General features: G+C 52.3%; 1 protein-coding gene across 1 annotated transcript; it reads left to right on the top strand.

Annotated features, from left to right (window-relative positions):
* The first annotated feature begins 146 nt into the window (after positions 1-146).
* polq (polymerase (DNA directed), theta) lies at positions 147-16,092 on the top strand. The gene is made up of 35 exons (XM_047020631.1): positions 147-420; positions 566-665; positions 752-1,224; positions 1,310-1,548; positions 1,765-1,947; positions 2,193-2,323; positions 2,566-2,722; positions 2,830-2,941; positions 3,046-3,247; positions 3,402-3,543; positions 3,769-3,915; positions 4,158-4,370; positions 4,770-4,912; positions 5,012-5,243; positions 5,375-5,517; positions 5,661-5,854; positions 6,019-6,143; positions 6,369-6,612; positions 6,924-8,637; positions 8,762-10,508; positions 10,674-10,811; positions 10,902-11,104; positions 11,278-11,494; positions 11,796-11,989; positions 12,183-12,311; positions 12,407-12,581; positions 13,427-13,550; positions 13,757-13,857; positions 13,977-14,059; positions 14,242-14,343; positions 14,556-14,667; positions 14,820-14,944; positions 15,062-15,197; positions 15,331-15,434; positions 15,619-16,092. The coding sequence occupies exons 1-35, from the start codon at positions 353-355 to the stop codon at positions 15,730-15,732; spliced, it is 8,766 nt and encodes a 2,921-aa protein (XP_046876587.1). The 5' UTR covers positions 147-352; the 3' UTR covers positions 15,733-16,092.
* The last annotated feature ends 642 nt before the right edge of the window (positions 16,093-16,734 follow it).

Genomic DNA, 16,734 nt, shown 5'->3' with positions numbered 1-16,734 from the left:
CCCCACAGTTTGATGCCGCCTGCCGGGGATGGACAGCACGGCGTGTAGATCATGGGCGTGTCAGAGAAAAAGAAACAGAAGCAACTCTTTGGCTAGGATATGGTGCGGTACTTTCGAATTTCAGTATTCGACATACTCGGAACTGTTTTTGTGAAACACCGAGGCGGTCTTTTTGATTTCTGCTGCGAAGAAAGCCATGTTTATGTCTTCTATGAAAATGTTTAGTGAATTACTTTCCGCTTTGGTTCTTTGATCAACTTGTTAATATAAACAAATATGAGATTTATTTTCGAGCTTTATTTATTGTCAATATCAAACTAGAAATTTAATTTGGGGCAGTAACACTGCTAGAATGAGTTCCTCTGGTCCATCTAAAAGGAAATGCTATATGGGACAGCATCAGGTCATCAAGAAAAAAAGGTAGTTAGCATTTGACACATTGACAGCGCAATTCATAATATATAATGCGTGCCTATTGAAGTTGACAGTGACTGTAATGTAATTTACTATTTGTCGCTCGTGATCATTGTAAACATTTCGGTGCAACCTTCTTCTCTGTGTGAAGTATTGTGGTACCTGTGGAGCCACTGACACCAAGACGATCCAAACGCCTACTGGAAACACGAGATCAATTACATGGAGCCAAACACAAAACACACGGCATGGTGAGTTTGGAACATGTTGATAGTCAGTGGCACGCTTGACTTTTTGAAGCTGAACGTTAAAAGGCTTGTTGTGGAACTGTATGTAGGCGGTTGGACAGTCGTTTGCAGTGGGTGAGTCGTCACTGGCTCTAGATGAGGAAATGCTTCAGGTGTTGGATGCCTTAGAACCCTCTGTAGAGAGAGACGAACAAGGAAGACCAGCCCCACCGGTAAGCTTCCATCCACCTCCGCTACCAGAGACTAAGGGGATTAACCAGAGGATGGGACTTGGAGACCAATCACCTCTTCAGCCCACTGGACCAGGACCAGAGTCTCACAGACCCCACAGCCCAGCAGCACTCCCAGGGGCTGGGGAGAGTGTGTGTGGGGGACCTGGGGGGAGGTGGAGAGCAGACTGTAAAGGCCTGGCCCAGCGACTTCTCTTCAGTGAGGACACCGAGGAGTCAGACCAATCAGAGAAGGACCATGAGAGTCTCAAGCCAATGACAACTCCTAACTGCAAGGATGGCTTGCCCCTTCCTACCAAAAAGACCAATCAGAAATCCAGCCGTTCCAAAGGGTGAGTGCCCATAGTTCTTCCTGAAATGAATTACAAAATAATACTAATACAAATAGAAGAAAACTAACTAGCTATCAACTAACAGGGTTAAGCACAGGTCCAGGAGTTCCCCTCTGAGCACGGAGAAAGGAGACGGGCCAAGTGTACATGCTGCCTCCCCATTGGACACCTCTGGTAACTACATCCTGTTCAGCCCCACCCACCTGGCCGCGGCGAGGGAGAGGGCAGAACTGCAGCGCTCGCTGAGGAACCAGTCCGTCTCTGTGCTTACGCCCCCTACAGGCCTGGAGGCCAACTCTCTCAACGACACCGTGCCCCAGCCAGGTAAGAGGACAGTCACCCACAGCCTTGAGAAGGTCTGGACTGAACTTACACCAAACAAAAGTCGTTTTAAAATTAAGTTTAGCGCTTATAGCATGTATGAGCAAGCTCTTCACATCCAGTAGGCTTGACTTGTGCTTCACCATTCTATTCAATATGTCTATCAGCGGCTGGTGTGTGTAGGTGTTTTATGTGACCCCCCCCCCCCCCTCCCTCCAGGTCAGAATGCGGCTATATGTGCCCCAGGGGAGCAGGCTGACAGGCTGCAGCTGTCCAGCTGGGGTCTTCCCCGGCCTGTCCTGGAGCGCTACCACAGACACAGGCTCACCCACATGTTTGACTGGCAGGCTCAGTGCCTCATGGTGGGACAGGTGCTGCAGGGACGCAACCTGGTGTACTCTGGTGAGTCTGATCGGCAGCACCCTGGTTCTCCTCTGGCGAACAGCCTGCTGGTGCTGGCCGCGGGTGGGAATCGGATCCGTTCCAACCTGGTCTGTTTTTTTTTTCGCTCTCTCGCTCTCTCTCTCTCTCTCTCTCTCTCTCTCTGTCTCTCGCTCTCTCTCTCGCTCTCTCTCGCTCTCTCTCGCTCTCTCTCGCTCTCTCTGTCTCTCTCTGTCTCTCTCTCTCTCTCACCCTCCTCCATGTAGCTCCCACCAGTGCTGGGAAGACCCTGGTGGCGGAGCTGCTGATGTTGAAGCGCGTGCTGGAGACCAGGAGGAAGGCCCTCTTCATCCTGCCCTTTGTCTCCGTGGCCAAGGAGAAGATGCACTACCTGCAGGTCCGCCATGGACGCATGGACAGATGTGCATGGGAGCGTGTGTGGTCGTCTGTGTGGGTGTTTGTAGTGTGGAATTGTGTCTCTGTAGCGGCCTGGGTGTTGTGTTTAGTGGGGCTAGGGGGCACTATATCTAGGTGAGTGTGGAATTGTGTCTATAGCCGCCTGTGTGTTGTGTGGTAGCCTGTGTGTGTATTGGTGCGTTTTTGTGTAACCGTCGAGTGTGCGTCTCTCTGTCCGTGTAGAGCGTGTTTGAGGAGGCAGGGGTGCGTGTGGAGGGGTACATGGGGAGCACCTCTGCCGCGGGCGGCTTCACGTCGCTGGACGTGGCCGTGTGCACCATAGAGAAGGCCAACTCTCTCGTCAACAGACTCATCGAGGAAGACAGCCTGCATCTACTGGGTAAAGTGTTTGTGTGTGTGTGTGTGTGTGTGTGTGTGTGTGTGTTAAAGGGACAGGGTGCAAGAGAGAGTGGGCGGGATGAGCTGATGTTTTGTGGTCCGCCGCAGGTATGGTGGTGGTGGATGAGCTCCACATGGTGGGAGACTCTGGGAGAGGATACCTCCTGGAACTGCTGCTCACCAAGATCCGCTACGTCGCCCAGAAGCAAAACGCATCGGGGTGCGTGTGTGTGTTTAAAACGTGGTGGTCGTGCATAATTCAAGCGAAGTTGTTTCCTTTTTTAGAAAGCAGCAAAAGTAGAACATTTAATTGTATCTGTGTAGGTCTCTGTCCGAGGGGATCCAGATTGTGGGTATGAGTGCCACCCTGCCTTACCTGGAGCTCCTGGCTGGCTGGCTGGACGCGGAGCTCTACCAGACAGACTACAGGCCCGTGCCCCTGCAGGAGTGGCTCAAGGTGGGCAGCAACATCTACGACAGCAGCCTTTCCCTGGTCCGCTCGTTCACACCCGCGCTGGCGGTCAAGGTACGAAAACGAAAAGTAGTCTGTTTGTCAAAGCGATGGCTGATTCCTAGCATATTTGCTCGTGAAAATGACTCTGTATTCTTACCTGTAGAAGTATACTGTGTGTATAAGTGTAGAATTGGTTGTGTGTAAACTAACTTGTGTGTGTGTATAGGGGGATGATGACCACATAGTGAGTCTGTGCTATGAGACTGTTAGAGAAGGCCACTCCGTCCTGCTGTTCTGCCCTTCCAAGATCTGGTGTGAAAAGCTGTCGGACGGCATCGCCAGAGAGTTCTACAACCTGAAACGCACAGGTAGAACCCTCACACACACACACACACACACACCTACGCCATGACCCTCAACCACACACACGCACAGTCGTCGATACTTGTAAAGGGCCCGCATTCAAAGGGACTCATGATTTATTCATTTTTTCCAAGGGTTTTGAAATGAAATGCGTGTGAAATAAAGTGTTGTTCTGACCTCAGTTGAGTTTTTTTTCTCGCTGACTGTCTTGTGTCTCCCGTCCCTGTCAGAGGGGCAGGGAGACGGTGACCTCCAGGCCGTGTGTCTGGACCAGGGAGGACTGGCGGATGTGTTAGCCCAGCTGAGGCGCACCCCGGCTGGGCTAGACCCCATGCTGCAGCGCACCGTTCCCTGGGGGGTGGCCTTCCACCATGCCGGTAAAAAAATATGTTTTTTTAAACGCACACAGTACATTTACCACATCAAGCCCCGCGATATCTTCATGGGATTATCTCAACTTGTTTACGTACTTGAAGCATTTCACTCCAATTGCATATCCAGTCAAAGAGCTCCAGAATTAAGATAACGAAACTTCGAGAATTGTGCCACTGACCAAGTGACAAACCAGGCAAACCCTTCCTGGGTCAAACTCGTGTACTCCAATGTTGTTCTTTTGAAGGCTTGACGTTCGACGAGCGAGACGTGTTGGAGGGGGCGTTCCGCCAGGGAGTGGTCAGGGTGCTGGCCGCCACCTCGACCCTCTCCTCGGGGGTCAACCTCCCGGCCCGCAGGGTCATCATACGGACGCCCACCTTCAACGGACGCCTGCTGGACCCGCTCACCTACAAGCAGATGGCCGGCCGGGCGGGGAGAAAGGGAGTGGACACCATGGGTAAGGAGAGAGGGGAGGGGGGAGGGAAGGGGACAAAGCTAATGTATCAGGGGGTCAGATGGAGATCAAGGGGGTCAGATGGCTGAGCGGTTAGAGAGTTGGGCTATTAATCAGAAGGTCGCCGGTTCAATTCTGGCCGTGACAAATGACGTTGTGACCTTGGGCAAGGCACTTCACCCTACTTGCCTGGGGGATAAGAGCATCTGCTAAGTGACTAAATGGAAATGTATCAGGATCTGCGGGACCTAGAGGAGGAAACCTTATTCCATGTATAAATACTTTACATATTCACGCATGACTTCATTTGAGAAGAACATTGATGAACAACGCTCTCACTATTTAGCCAGCATAACATCTGTCTCTATCTTTCTCTCCCTCCTCTTCTTTGCTCCTTCTCAGGGGAGAGCGTGCTGGTGTGTAAGGAGGCGGAGCGTCAGAAGGGTGTCAGCCTCCTCCAGGGCTCCCTTCAGCCAATCAGCAGCTGTCTGGTGAAGAGGGAGGGGGAGGGCGTGACCACCAGCATGCTCCGAGCCATCCTGGAGGTAGAAAAAAAAACCTGAACACTAACCAACCAACTATGAAGGATTATTTTTATTTTTGTTCCTACTCAGCACTAACACACTTGAAATTCTCATCCCCAGATTATTGTCGGAGGCGTGGCCAGCACTCCACAGGATGTGCGGTTGTATGCTTCCTGTACTCTGCTAGCTGCTAGCCTGCAGCCTGGCCAGAGACCAGAAGGGGGCGCCGTGGGGAGGAAGGCCAAGAAGGGAGGCCGGGGACGGGGGCCGGAGGCTAACGAGGGGGCGATCGAGGCCTGCGTGGACTGGCTGATGGAGAACGAGTTCATCAACATCCAAAAAGAAGGAGAAGGTGAGAGAGAGCTGTGGCGCGAACATCAACAAGCCAACAGAGCATCGTCGTCAAACGTTTCCCAAACGTCGAACCTCTCCTTTAACTAGTCACCTCTCTTTGTCTCCTCTCTCCCTCGCCTCTCGCCACAGAGGAGCGGTACTGCCCCACCCTCCTGGGCGCGGCCACCCTCTCCTCCTCCCTCTCTCCCCCCGAGGCTCTTGGGATATTTGCCGACCTCCAGCGGGCCATGAAGGGCTTTGTGCTGGAGAACGACCTTCATATCCTCTACCAGGTGCAGCACGCACACACACACACTCACTCACTGACACACAAACCTACTCACTCACACACAAACTCACTCACAAACTCACTCATTCTCACAAACAAACTCACAAACACACACACACACCAGGTCCTCACCGTGTCTCTCCGTAGATCACTCCAGTGTACGCTGAGTGGACCACCATCGACTGGTACCAGTTCTTCTGCCTGTGGGAGCAGCTGCCCTCGTCCATGAAGCGCGTGGCCGAGCTGGTCGGGGTACAGGAGGGCTTCCTCGCTCGCTCCGTCAGCGGCAAGCTCGTCGCCAAGACGGACAGGCAGCACAGGCAGATGGCTGTGCACAAACGGTACACACACGCATATATACACACATATACACACACACAAGTATTTACCATGATGACTCAAGTTACCGATAAACAAGAGGGGGAAAAAAACTGTTAAAAGTAGAAGTACACACGTATCGAATGACCCCTCCCACCTCCCTCTCATCTTCTTCTTCTGTCTCTAGGTTCTTCACCACTCTGGTCCTACAGGACCTAGTCAATGAGGAACCGCTGGGTGCCGTGGCGACGAAATACAACTGCAACCGTGGGCAGCTGCAGTCGCTTCAGCAGTCAGCATCTACCTATGCTGGTACACACACACACACACACTCTCCTATACAAACACACACACTGCACCCTTCTCACTCACACACACACATACACTCCATACCCTTCTCCTACACACATACACACACACACACACATACATACCTACCTACAAACTCCACCTTCAATACACAGCCACACATACACACTCCAACACCCCCCCACCCACACACCCGGCTGAGGTCCCACGTGCGTCCCCCCTTCTCAGGCATGGTGACGGTGTTCTGTAAGCGTCTGGGCTGGCACACCCTGGAGCTGCTGCTGTCTCAGTACCAGACGCGGCTGAGCTTCGGCGTGCAGCGGGAGCTGGTGGACCTGGTCAGGGTGTCGCTGCTGAACGCGGCGCGGGCCCGCACGCTCTACGGCCAGGGCCTCTGCACCGTGGCCCAGCTGGCCCGCGCGACGCTCTCGGAGGTGGAGAAAGCTCTGAGGAAGGCCGTGCCCTTTAAGAGGTACGGAGTGCGGGTGTGTGTTTCACGTTTATGGCTCTGAGGCCCGGTCCGCACATACATGCGTATTTATTTTTGGTCACTGAAAATGTGGCTTTCGCAAAACGTCTTCCAGGGTGACATGTAGGAATTGGTAATAACTTTTTTTTCAGGCTTCTGATTGGACAACATGGCTTAAGGTTTATACCGCCCCTATTTGGTCACCTCTTGGCGGCATTTTTATGTGGAGGGAGAACGGGGCTTCTGTGGACCTGAGATTGAATGTATGACAGTGCGGATGATGATGGTTGTGGTGGTGTTCATGTCACCCTCAGCTCGAAACGTGCCGTGGACGAGAGCGAGATGGAGGCGGCCGAGAGGCGGAGCCTTCGCTGCGTTTGGGTCAGCGGGGGGCGGGCCCTGACGGAGCGGGAAGCAGCCAATGAGATTGTGTCGGAGGCTAGGCTCCTCCTCCAGCAAGACCTGGCCGATTTAGGAGTGGAGTGGAACCCCGGGACCCTCCCCCCGGAGGCGGGCCTCGACAGCGATCCCGACGAAGACTCTCACAGCTCGACCGAAACGCAACAGAACCACGGCAAACCTCAGAGGGAGGACGCGAAGAAGGAGGAGAATAGAGAGGGAGACAGGAGAGGGAGAGGAGAAATGAGGAGGGGGGATGGAAAAACTGAGGTGGAAGGGATAGAGAGGGAACGAGCGAAACAGCCAGAAAAGACAGAGGCAAACAGGAAAGGGGGAGAGAGGAAAACGAACGAGGGGGGAGGAGTTGGTGGGAAAAAGACGAAGGGAGAAGATGCAGGACGGAGGGACGGACAGAAGTCAAGGGTTGAAGAAAGAGAGGAGGATCAGGAACAGCCGAGAAGTACCGCAGGAAGTTCAGGGCAAGAAGTGGGAACTGGAAAAAAGGTAGGACCAAAACAGACACGCGTCGAAAAGAAAGTGGCAGAGCAGGCGGAGGAGGTTGAAAGCGCCGGGTCCACCTCTACCCCTCCGGAAGGACCCATCGCCGTCACAACCCGTCCTGAGAGGAGTCTCACACAGGAGTTAGCCGAGTTGGTCTTCAGCCCCCTCCCCCCACCCCAGCCCTCTCCTTCTCCCATGCCCCCTCCTCGCTTCAGAGCCCCCATCTCCCGCGTGGGGGAACCTCCAGCAGTAAGCTGCGTTTCCTCTGGGACACGAGAGAGGACAGGACCAGCTCAGACAGGTACATCGCCAAGGCAGACAGGGAAAGGGCACCAGTCTAGAGCTCTGAGGAAAGTGCTCCATTTCATCCATTCAGAGGCAGGGCAAGAGAGGGCAGAGAGGGACCCCGTGCGAACCGCATCTCCACTCCCTACGATTCCCAAACACGCACCCCCAACCCCGGCCACGCACCTCCTTCCAGCTCCAGCTTCTCCCCCCTCACTCGACCCCGCCCTCCCTCAGACAGCAGCACCCTGCCCGGCCTCGCCCCCCCAGCCCCTCTCACCGGCTCGGCCTCTAGCCCCGCCTCGGCCTCTAGCCCCGCCTCTCTCCCCTGTGGCCAAGCGCAGGAGGCTCGAGGACGAGGGGACGGACGACTTCTCGTCCCCGGAGCTGTATGTCGGAGAGGAGAGGAGGGAGGAGGAGAAGGAGGAAGAGGCCCAGGAAGGAGAGGGCTTCGGGGACAGCTTTGAGCTGGACACCCAGACTGAGTTCATGATCCAGCAGCAGGAGAATCCACAGAGAGAAGTGAAAGAGGGCGACGGAGGGGTAGAAGGGAGGGAGGGAGCGCCGGGGAGCGCAGCGGGGGAGGAGGGGGAGGAAGAGAGGCGTGTTTTAGAGGGGGAGACGTGTTGGCCCGCGTCAGGGAAGACGGGGAGAGGAGACGGTCAGGGTGGCGAGAGCGCAGGTGAAAAAGAAGCCCTGCGTGGGTCTCCGAGCAACGGTGTCCGTAGCGACGGTGACGGGGAGGTACTTGGTAGCTCCGTCACCATGGGCGACGGACACCCCAAACTCGGCATCTCTCTAACTGACAGTCAGATGGAAAACTTCCTCAACTACAGTCAACAGGTAGGGGACCAATGCCCCTCCACACACACTACTGACCACAACCCACAAAGTGTCAGTGTGTGGATGAAATAATTGGTTCTTTTTACACTTTTAGAATCCAAATATCCTGCTTTTCCTCCCTCAGGTCTTAGCAGATGGAGATGGTGGTATCGATGAAGATGATAAAGATGATGAACATCTTGGTAGAGGTGATCTGTCTCGTGTCTCAGTGTCAGATCACGTCACATCTGACAGTCTGAACGGCAGCAGTAGCTTCCTGTTTGACAGCCTATACGATAGCTCCCTTTTGGCTGCCCTGAGCCCGGAAGAGGAATCTAACCTATCAGAAAAGGAGGAAGAGCAGGGGGAGGGACCTGCTGCCACGGAGACCGAAGGCCGCCACGAGCTCCCCTCCACACAAGAGAAAAGACGAAGTGGGCTCCTGGCAAATCAGGAAGCAGAAGAGCAGGAGGCTATCCAATGGGGCGAGTCGTCCTTCAACCTATCAGAGTGGGGCGACTCGTTGTTGGTGGGTGAACATTTCCTGGAAAGGCGGAGCCTCCTGAGACACACAGAGAGAACTCAGCAGGAACGTAATCCCAACCGGGGTCAAATGGAACATCCCAAACCAACGGACCAACAAGAACCAGAACCAAGCCACGGTCAGGATACTCGCCCTACAGAAGCACAACCGCACCACGGTCAGACACACCTACTCAAACCCGACCAGTGCACGTTTCAGACAGACCGACCACAACCGCAGCATAACCCCAGTCAGACGAACGAACAACACAACACTGAAGACCAAAGCCCCAGCGGCCCAACCTTGAGCCGAGAGGTTGGCGTTGAGGAAGAGAGGGAGACGAGGAGAGACGAGGGGAGAGAAAGGGAGAGAGCGGACGGAGAGGCAGGGGCCCCGCCCCACCCAGGGGTGTTTAAACACCCGGCACTGCCGAGTCAGCCGACTGACACCTGTCCTCAGTGCAGCCCCGGACTCCAGGACATCTTCGACCGCTGGCCGAGCATGTTCGACCAGCTGTCACCACACGCCCTCCTGGGGGGGTCGACACACACTCACACGGACGCACAGCCTGCCAGTGAGGGAGAGCGAGCGTTCTCAGAGAGGCAGGCTGTTGGTGGAGAGACCAGAGCGAGCTGCAGTCGCGGAGATTCAAGAGGGAGACTGGAGGAGAGACCTGGTTCTGGTGACCTCATCCCCCCCACACCGGAAACGAACCCTGTCACCCCCAGAGTCAAGCGAACCACCTCCTCGGTCCAGTCACCTCTTACTACACGGCCCCTCAACCAATCCACTCCCACGACCGCCCGCCCTGACCAACCAGGAGTCCCTGAGTGTCCCCAGTCCCGCCCATGGCCCGGAGTTGACCCAATCAGCAGTAAGCGACACAGACCTCTGCCAGTCGAGGCTGTATCAGGCACTGAAAAGCAAGAGTCTACCTCGCACACCCCAAACCCCAACACGCACTTTGGCACTGAGACAAAGCCCCCAGAAGAGCCGACACACTCAAAGTCAGACCCCACATCTGTCTCCCATCCCAAAACCCAGCCACGCCCTCGCATGGACCCCAGACCTCCCCCGGCTCCGGCCCCAATCCCGGCCCCCTCACTTCCGTCCCCAGCCGAGGCTCCTTCCCCCCTGGACTCGTCTCTCACCAACAAGGCCTTCACCCTCCAGCTGTCCCAGGACGCCCCTCTCACCCCGGGAAGCCCCGGGGCCTTCTCCATCGTGGACGTGGCGAGCGACAAGCGCCTGTTCGGCACCTTCCTGAGCGAGTGGAGGACGAAGAGCAGGTTCTCCCTCGCTCTGGCCTGCGAGAGGAGAGAACACGCGCAGCCACCTGACGGAGGGATAGGAGCCAATCACAGAAGAGGTGATGAAGAGTAACTAACACACAGACACACATAAACTCAGACACACGCGCACACTCAGACACACATACACACAGTCAGACATGCACATAATACCACGCCCAAGCCAGAACATGTCTTCGTATGTGAGCTAGGTCATGCTAACCCCAGCGCTGGGCTGTGTCCAGTCTCGTGTCTTCAGCCCATCTCAGAGCCAGACGGGTTCTCCGTGAGGGGGGGCGAGGGGCTGCTGCTGACCGGCCTGTCTGTCTGCTGGGGGGGGCGCGACGCCTACTACATATCACTGCAACAGAAGCAGAGCACAGGTACACACACACAAACACAACTGACATGCCTGTGTAGCTGCACACAACCCACGCACAACTTCTCTGTCAATTCCTCTTTGTCCCCCACAGATATCAGTTCAAGTATGGCCCCGCCTCCACTGGATGCTGATTTGCCGGTGGGTGAGAGGCTGGAGCAGGTAAAGGCCTGCCTTATCCGGTCTTTGGTTAAAGGTGCCGGGGGAGTGGTTATGACTTTCGACATCATTGAGGTGTACAAGACCTTGGTGCTTAGCTGTGGCATCGGTCTAGACGGCAGTTGTGAAGACCCCAAGGTAATGCACACACACACACATACACGTGTACAAAACACACACAAACATACACGTGTACAAAACACACACACACACACAGCATATGTTGTTCGTATTCTCTCTGAGTGAGGGCGTGCGTGCATGCATTACCTCGGGGTCTGTCGAGGTCTTGTAATGCTCTGTGCGTCCTGTAGGTGGCGTGTTGGCTGTTGGACCCTGGCAGTGAGGAGAGGACCCTGGCCAGCGTGCTGACCTGCTTCTGCCCCCAAGAGCTGGATCTGCTGGAGGGCCTGGGGGATGGGAGACACGCACACACCCACTCCCCACGCCTGAGAGCCGCCACGGAGAGCGTGTTGGTGCACGCTGCCATGGAGCAGCTGAACACGCTGCTGGACAAAGATGGACTGCTAGGTGGGGAACACACACACGGTCCTTGGCGAAACCCTTTTTACAATCATCCTAATGATTTTTCTTGTCTTCTGTATTTGTGCTGCTGTATACAAATGCAGTTGTGTCTCATTATGTCTTAGAGCTTTTCCTTTCTTTCCTTTAAAAAAAACGTGTGCCTAACACTTTTGCACAGTACTGTACGCACGCACACACCTGCATGATATTCCTCCTAACCCATCGTTCAGTTTCACCTTCGAACTCAAATTCACCATGTTAAGTCTTCAATGTATTCATGCTGTGTGTGTGTGTGTGTGCGCGCCAGACGTGTTCCGCCGTGTGGAGATGCGTTCTCAGGTGTGTCTGGCTCTGCTGGAGCTGAACGGGGTGGGCTTCAGCGTGGAGGAGTGCGAGAGACAGAAGCACGTGATGCAGGCCAAGCTCTCCTCCCTGGAGGCCCAGGCCTACAGCCTGGCCGGGCACAGCTTCTCCCTGACCAGCATCGACGACATAGCCCAGGTCTGACCTGAAGCTAGCTCTGTCTGTCTGTCTATATATCTGTCTGTCTGTCTGTCTGTCTGAAGATACACACAAGTGAGTGAGTGAGTGAGTGAGTGAGTGAGTGAGTGTGTGTGTGTGTGTGTGTGTGTGTGACTACCATGTCTGTCTATTTGATACTCTGTTAAAGGTGTGTGTGTGTGTTTGTGTTCAGATTATGTTTCTGGAACTGCGTCTGCCTCCTAATGGAGACGTGACTGGTCTGAAGAACAAGAGGACCCTGGGATACGCCAGGAGAGGAGCGGGGAAGGTACGCCTGGGCAAGCAGTTCAGCACCACCAAGGTAACTCACTCTCTCACACACACACACAGCCAGCCATGGAACAACATGCAGCTGGGAACTGAAGGTTTCATCGGTCGCTTACCTGACGTCATCAGGACGTTCTTGAGAAGCTCCGCCCCCTGCACCCGTTCCCTGGGGTGATTCTGGAGTGGAGGCGGATCACCAACGCTATGACCAAGGTGGTGTTCCCTCTCCAGAGAGAGAAACAACACCACCCTCTGCTGGCCATGGACAGGATACACCCTGTATCTCAGACACACACCGCCACAGGTAGATGAACACAGCCACGCAGTTGTCAACATAGCCCTACACAACAATAACCACATTTGTTATCCAGTTACCCATCTAGCTGAGTTAAGGTTATATGGGCTGGTCAACAAATACAGTGTATTCTAGAGCCCGACGGATAAAGGATTTTTTAGGCCGATACGATACAAATATTTGGTGATTTACAAATCCGATATTCCGATATATCGGACGATATAAAAAAAAATTTTTACAAACCAGAAATGCGTAACAAACAAACTGATTTCCCTAACATTAGTTATTTGTAGTTTACTTTTAGTCCTTTTTAGCAGACGTTCTTATCCAGAGCGACTTACAGTAAGTACAGGGACATTATCCCGAGGCAAGTAGGGTGTAGTGCCTTGCCCAAGGACACAACATAATTTGACGCACCGGGAATCAACCATAAACCTTCTGATTTAATAGCCCAATTCTCTAACCGCTCAGCTGACTGAGCTGACTCCTGTTATTATTTCCTCACTAAAATAATATGATAATGCAGTTTAAAAATAAACTTGTTTGCTTTATTGTCACAACAGAACAGAGGAACATCAAAATATATTAAAGTTCTGATAAATTAAATTTATAAAAATACAAACTTAAGATATGTAACTTAAAGTCCTTTGATCGAATAATAATATTTTTAAAATAAAAAATAAACTTTAATATTCATTTATTGGCCATTATAAATGCCGATACCGATGGATTGTAAAATGCCTAATATCGGCCGATAATATCGGCCAGACGATATATCGGTTGGGCTGTAGTGTATTCTATAACATGTATTTGTTATGACATGTTATGCAATGTTTCTTGTTTCCCCGTGCCAGGCCGAGTGAGCTTCACTGAGCCCAACATCCAGAACGTTCCGAAAGACTTTGAGATCCAGATGGCCACCGTTGTGGGCGAGAGCCCCCCCTCACAAGATGGCCGCCAGGCTGCCACCCGACCAGGGTACGTGGGGACCACAGGGAGAGACAGAGAGGGTGACCATAGGGACACAGAGTGCTGGGAGGAGAGACAACAGGAAAGGGCATGCTGGAGAGAGGAGCTGAGTCAGTGGAGATCTAATAGAAAGGCACAGAAAAGATTGTCTCCTTCCAGCTGTATGCTCCTAGGGTGACATTCATAACGATGACACGGTAGGTTTGTCCTCCCAGCAGGAGAGGGCGCTCCAGGCTGCCAGCCCCTCCTGCAGGCAGTCCAGAGAAGGATGAAGCCTTCTCCGTCAGCATGAGACACGCCTTTGTACCCTTCTCAGGTTAGGCCACACCCTCCTTTGGATTTGCGTGCGCGTGCAGTCGAAATGACATTTGATTGGATTAATTGAAGGTGTGTCTCTCTCTCTTTACCTCACTCTATCTCTCTTTTTCTCTGTAGGAGGGATGATCCTAGCTGCTGATTATTCCCAGTTAGAGCTGCGGGTGCTAGCTCACCTCTCTAAGGACCGGCGCCTCCTACAGGTCAGGAGACGCACGCACAAACAGTCTGACAGGAATGCAGACAGGACACCTTGTGGACAGCAAAATGGTCCTCACCTGATGCACTCTCTCTGTCTCTCTTTCTCTGTCTCTCTCTCTGTCTTTCTCTGTTTCCTTTCTATGTCTCTCTCTCTATCTCTCTCTGACACGTGTGTCTGAGCCAGGTGCTGAACGGAGGGGTAGATGTTTTCCGCTGCATTGCGGCAGAGTGGAAGAACATAACCCCAGACGCTGTGAAGGACAGCCTCAGACAGCAGGCCAAGCAGGTGGGCTGGGGGGGGGGGGGGGGGGGGGGGGGTAGCAAGGCTAGTTGGTTGAGAACTAAATCAAAAGGGCTGGCTGAGGCTGACTGGCCAATAAACAAATACACACATACTCACTTCATGAAGGTGTGCCACTTACAAATCAGCAAAATCCCCAAAGTCACATCATGACAAGTCGTTAATGTGTGTTAAACATGTGTGCATGACATGCTCAGATTTGCTATGGCATCATCTACGGGATGGGAGCCAAGTCTCTGGGGGAGCAGATGGGTGTGGATGAGAACGATGCTGCCTGTTACATAGAGAGCTTCAAAGCCAGATACACAGGTAGAGACATTAGTCTTTGTGTGATGTTCTGTTTTCTTTTAGCCTTGCAAAACAAAGATACATTGAATTCAACTTGTGTTGTGTTCATGATTGGTTAAGAGTACGTTTCTGTGTATATGTGTTTCTCTGTGTGTGTGTGTGTGTGTGTCCAGGGATCCAGTCCTTCCTGAAAGACACGGTGAAGAGCTGTGTAAAAAAGGGCTACGTTCAGACACTGTTGGGACGCAGGAGATACCTGCCTGGGATCACAAACGCCAACACCTACGCTAGGGCACATGTATGTGTGTGTGTGTGTGTGTGTGTGTGAGGGGGCGTTTGGCCCATCTGAAGTGTTATAACACATCTTATCTCTGATGTTTGACTGTAACAGAGTGTGTGTGTTTCTGCCTCTCAGGCAGAGCGCCAGGCGGTGAACACCACTGTTCAGGGTTCAGCTGCTGACATTGTTAAACTGGCCACTGTCAACATCCAGCAGAGACTACAGGAAACCTTCCCTACTGCCCCCCTGTCACATCAACACCCACACTCAGGTAACACACACACACAAAAGCAAGTAGCTCACAACAACATTTACAAAAGGTACACACATCATGCGACTATCTCAAATGTCTGCATGGACACACACACACTAAGTGTGGTACTGGTGCATCGATGGCTGTGCAGACAGGGGCCGTAGCAGGACATGGCCTCGGGTCAGAGGGGCTTACTTCATCCTGCAGCTGCATGACGAGCTGATCTACGAGACCACAGAAGAAGACCTCATTCGGGTATGACTGAACCCGGAGCTTTAACCCCTGACCTTTAGCACCCTAACCTTGAAAGACACCCCAGTGTCTAAGTGTGATAGACAGGCCCAGGCCTTAACCCCCTTCAAGGCTGCCTACAGTGCAGTACAGGACAATACTGTGTAAGGACAGAATTTCAGACCTGTTTTTCCTCCATTTCCCTTAGGTGGCTCAGATAGTGAAGAGAGAGATGGAGTCAGCAGTCAAGCTTTATGTGAAGCTCAGAGCCAAAGTCAAGGTGGGACCCAGCTGGGGTGACCTCCAGGACATGGACATATGAAGGGGGGTTGAAAGTGGCCTTAGACATACTCAAGTAGACCTTGACAAGTGTTGCTTTCTGTGTTTTTCTACGTATATTTCTGTGTGATATTTATTTTCAACAATATACTGAATGAACTGAAATGTTTAACATATTTTACAGTGTCAAGATATGTTTTTATCTCTGCTGTTTACCAATGAACTGAATGTAGTAATGCATATGTATATTTTTAATCCTCCAAATTGTGATCCTGTGTAAAAGTTATTTGTCGGGGTATCGTATTTGATCCCATGATTACATATTAATAATATTGTGTATGAAACATACAGTAAATGTAATCCATGAATCTCTGAATGTAACCTCCATACTGTACTGTATGTTAGGATGATTTGTAAATAAAACGAATATATATGAGCTGAGCATCAACAGTGAGACCTCTTTATTATTAATTTAATAACTATTGAAGCATCTGGTGCTGGAACACCTCAAATCCATCACGGACCCTCTCCTGGACCCCCCTGCAGTTTGCCTACAGAGCCAACAGGTCTGTACATACAGCTACATTTAAAACACGAACAAGGTGCTTGGACTGGGGCAGCTAGCTGAGCCAGTGGTTAGCTGGCCATGCAGGTCCATGCAGGCATGCACGAAGTTGAAATGTTTTGGAGGGAAACAAGAGCTTGTTTATGAAAAATAATTTCTGTTTCTTACTTCGACTCGAATGCCAGAGGAGTTCCCGAACGGACGTACGCAAGGCTACTACAATTATAGACAGGAAAGATTGTCGTAGCCAAGTACTGCTTTGTATGGATTTTAAAATTAAATATTTTCTACATGACAACGTGTGGCGCAAACGAGCGAAATAACAAGAATTGTTTGCAGATAATTTATTGGAGTGATTTAAATGATGAGAAATATTGACGTATGCCTATGTATATTTATATCAATACGTACCATCTTTATGAAAAGTGCATCCGAATGCTACACATAATGACGTACAAAAAAACGTAATAATGTGTTATC

This window comes from Hypomesus transpacificus, chromosome 5 (assembly GCF_021917145.1).
Source record: "Hypomesus transpacificus isolate Combined female chromosome 5, fHypTra1, whole genome shotgun sequence".
NCBI lineage: Eukaryota > Metazoa > Chordata > Actinopteri > Osmeriformes > Osmeridae > Hypomesus > Hypomesus transpacificus.
Note: the sequence above shows the minus strand (reverse complement) of the source record. Positions and strands in the feature narration are given on the sequence as shown.